Below are 3,586 nucleotides of genomic sequence, written 5' to 3' on the forward strand. Positions count from 1 at the left end.
CCGCGTCGTGTGATCATCCTCCTGTTGCTTTTCGGTTGCAGAGAACGGGGAGCCGGCCAAGATCAAGTGCAACCTGAGGAAACACAAGCCGAACCGGAAGCCGAGGACGCCTTTCACCACGCAACAATTGCTCGCGCTCGAGAAGAAGTTCACGGAAAGGCAATACCTCAGCGTTGCGGAGAGGGCCGAATTCTCGTCCTCCCTTCACCTCACCGAGACCCAGGTGAGATTTCTGCTCTACTTCCTTCTTCTTCTTTTTTCTCCTTTTTTGCTCGGTGTGTATAGATCAACTTTGAATGCGTTTGTTATTTTTAAAGGTTTTATTGGACAATGGTTTATTATAAGAGATTGTTGAGGAGGATCTTTTGTGAATTTATTTCAGAGATGGTCAGAAGGATGTGAAACAAAAATGATTATTCCGTCATTGCGGAAACGAATAGTTAGTTGTGTACGGACTTTCGTTCATTTTCGAATAACGAGGGTTGTTCAATTCGTGTGAAAGGTTTCTTTGTATGTAATGCAATTTAAGAAAATAAGAATAAGGTTTCGAAGTTTTTGTGTGTAAAAAAATTTTTCCATATTTCTATTTGTCCCACCGTGTATATTTTATATAAAAGGTTGAGTAAAGAAAAAGATTGAACGTGTCGATTTGATGTATGCCGTCGATAAAAAAAGCATCAAGCCTTGTTTAGTCTTGTCGTTATCTAACTAATTCCGATACTGTGTTATTTTTCTATATACCACGACTATAATTAAGTATGAGTTACTTTACAAGTTGCACACAAGCGACAGATAAATAATGGAACTGGTAAAAATATAATATAATAATATATGAGATTGCAAATTTTTTTTTCTTCTACGTCAGCCATTTAATTTAAAAATTTCGTTCTGTTTGAATTTAATTTTCACTACTGTTTAATAGTCATTTTGTGAAATTAGATTGGAATCATCTTCCATTTTCAATTTTAATTAATTTCGATCGAAAAGATCTGATATTGAATAATAAAAAAAAATAATAAGATGAAGATCGGAACAAGAAAGTTCTTTGTTGTTTTATCTTTACTAATGTGTGTCTACAGATTCGAGGATAACGACTTGCACGTCAATATTTATTTTATTAACAAATGTTTATCTAAAAAAAATTCGTATTTCTATCCTCTTTATTCTTTTCGTTCAAACTTTTTTTAATCCCATAATTAAAACTAAAATTAAACGATCGACAAGATAGCTAAATACAACGATATTCAAATAAAACGACTTTTAAATCTTTTTTTCCTCCTCAAACAATTAAATAATCAAATATACACGTTGTATTTCTTGAAATACAACCTTAATTCTCTAATTCGAAAAAGAAAAAATGTTTAATTCCTACCTAAAAAAAAAGATTTATTTAAAATATTCTCAATATTTTTGCAAATATTTTTATTCTTATCAATTACTCCTCGCTTTTTCCCAAAATTGAGATTTATATAATTTAAATTGGCCATTCGAGCACCATACGAAGGTACACACTCGAGAGATCTTTCCAAGACATTCAATTTTCCAAAGTGCTCGGTCAAAGTTAAATTCAGAAATATTTTATTTATACCTGGAATACACTGGAACCTCTCTCTACCCATTATTTCCAGGACAAACAAGTTGCTATTACAAACACCATAAACCCAGTCATCCTTGCTCAAAACTTGAGCCTTCTTACGCCTTCTTTACACTCACTTTCAACACGATTCAACATTCATCCCCAACCGATATTCTCTTATTGTGGTGGACATCCTATCCACCTTTAGACAACGCGTTAACACAGATATTGAATCGAAAAGGAATCATGCAACACAAGATCCTAAACCGATCTTCGAAATCCATTTACCAGAACACGGATGGTAATTAGCGCGTGATATTTCTGGCGGACAACACTGGGTATTTTATTAATAGATTACAAATTGCGCGATGACCGACCAATTATCCCAAATTATCATGGTCTTGTTCCTCCCTGTCTTCTCGAAAATGCGAATCCGGCGCGTCTGTCAACATGGCGATACATCCGCCTCAGCCGTTGTCACCGAAGCCTCTACAGTCTTCTCGACAAATTCATTCTATCTTTATCTCTAGGGTCGACTTTAGAACGGTTTCTGTTTCTCTTGGAAGAGATTCGATTCGATTCCTCGTGTAATTATCCTCCTTCTCGTCACTGTTCCCTTTGGGGGACGAGTTGGGATTAATTGGGATGGAAGATTAAATTGGATATCGATGGATTTCCGAGGGGAAGATTGTTAAGAAACAGAAGGTTTTTTAGTACTTTGTATTCATACAATTTTTCAAAATTGTTGCAATGTGGAAATAAGGTAGATCGATTAGATAGAATACCATATCAACATTATTGCTTTTGCATTATTAATTTATAAAAATTAAATATAAAAATTAAATACGTTTCTTTTAATTTTTAATTACTTTTATCTTAATTACGCATAGATAAATATATTTTACTTTTATTACATGATATGACATTTTCTTAATACATAATACATATTTATTATAATTTAAAATAACCATAATAATATTATCTCCCTTTATTTTTCTTCTTTTCCCAAATAAATATAATATTTTTGACACACAATCAAGAATCAATATCTAATATTTTCTAAAGAAAATTTGTATTACAAGTATAATTTTTTATTATCATTCTCTGTCTTATCCTATTCACATTCCACAATCGAGTAGCGAAATTTATAACATTTTTGAACGGAAAAAGTTAGATAAAAAGAAGAAAAACTCGATCCGTTCTCCTCGATCAATCACAGTGGCCGTGATCGATTCCTTTTCCCATCTCTATCCCGTGAATCGAGCCGAGACCGCAACGAGAGCCGGCCGGCAAGAATCGTCGATCCGTTGAGATCGGGAGGCGACAAGTAATAACAAACTCGGGGCCCTTGTCATTGTTACAGGTGAAGATCTGGTTTCAAAATCGTCGCGCCAAGGCGAAGCGCATGCAGGAAGCGGAAATCGAGAAGTTGCGGATGTCGGCGGTCAGGCAGCACCACACCACGCTTTACGGCTCTCATCCGGGCCTTTTGACGCCTGCAAGCCTCTACCCGGTCGGAATGCTGTCTCATCCAGGCCTGACGCCGCATCACCCGATCTCCCAGCATCCATCCAGGGAATGAGAGGGGCGCGGGGGGTCCAAGTTGGTGACGACGAGTCAGAATCGATAGTGAATCGATCCTGGATCCTCCCTCGCGAACATTGGCCGATTCCCCTGCGACATTGTCTCTTGCGTTGCAATCGGTTTGGGATATGGCCAGGAGAGACGTTTGGAGAGGTAAGGGAAGAGGAGGAGGAAAGAAGATCACGTGGAATGCGGTTATGGGATATCGAGATGGATAAGTGGATCATTCTGAAATTATTTTTGGATATATCTTGGATTCCCCTGCGACATTGTCTCTTGCGTTGCAATCGGTTTGGGATATGGCCAGGAGAGACGTTTGGAGAGGTAAGGGAAGAGGAGGAGGAAAGAAGATCACGTGGAATGCGTTTATGGGATATCGAGATGGATAAGTGGATCATTCTGAAATTATTTTTGGATATATCTTGG

The 3,586-nt window shown here is 37.1% G+C and overlaps 1 protein-coding gene across 1 annotated transcript in view; it reads left to right on the forward strand.

The window, feature by feature from the left end:
• The window catches only part of LOC102675958 (muscle segmentation homeobox-like), a 10,160-nt gene extending 6,949 nt beyond the window's left edge, over positions 1–3,211 (forward strand). Inside the window, exons 2-3 of the mRNA XM_006618081.2 lie at positions 42–223; positions 2,940–3,211. Of these exons, the coding sequence (XP_006618144.1) occupies positions 42–223; positions 2,940–3,158 (401 nt within the window). The 3' untranslated portion in view covers positions 3,159–3,211. The remainder of the gene's footprint in view (positions 1–41; positions 224–2,939) is intronic.
• Positions 3,212–3,586: the final 375 nt, after the last annotated feature.

The sequence above is a fragment of the Apis dorsata genome, unplaced genomic scaffold (assembly GCF_000469605.1).
Source record: "Apis dorsata unplaced genomic scaffold, Apis dorsata 1.3 scaffold_339, whole genome shotgun sequence".
Taxonomy (NCBI): Eukaryota; Metazoa; Arthropoda; class Insecta; order Hymenoptera; family Apidae; genus Apis; species Apis dorsata.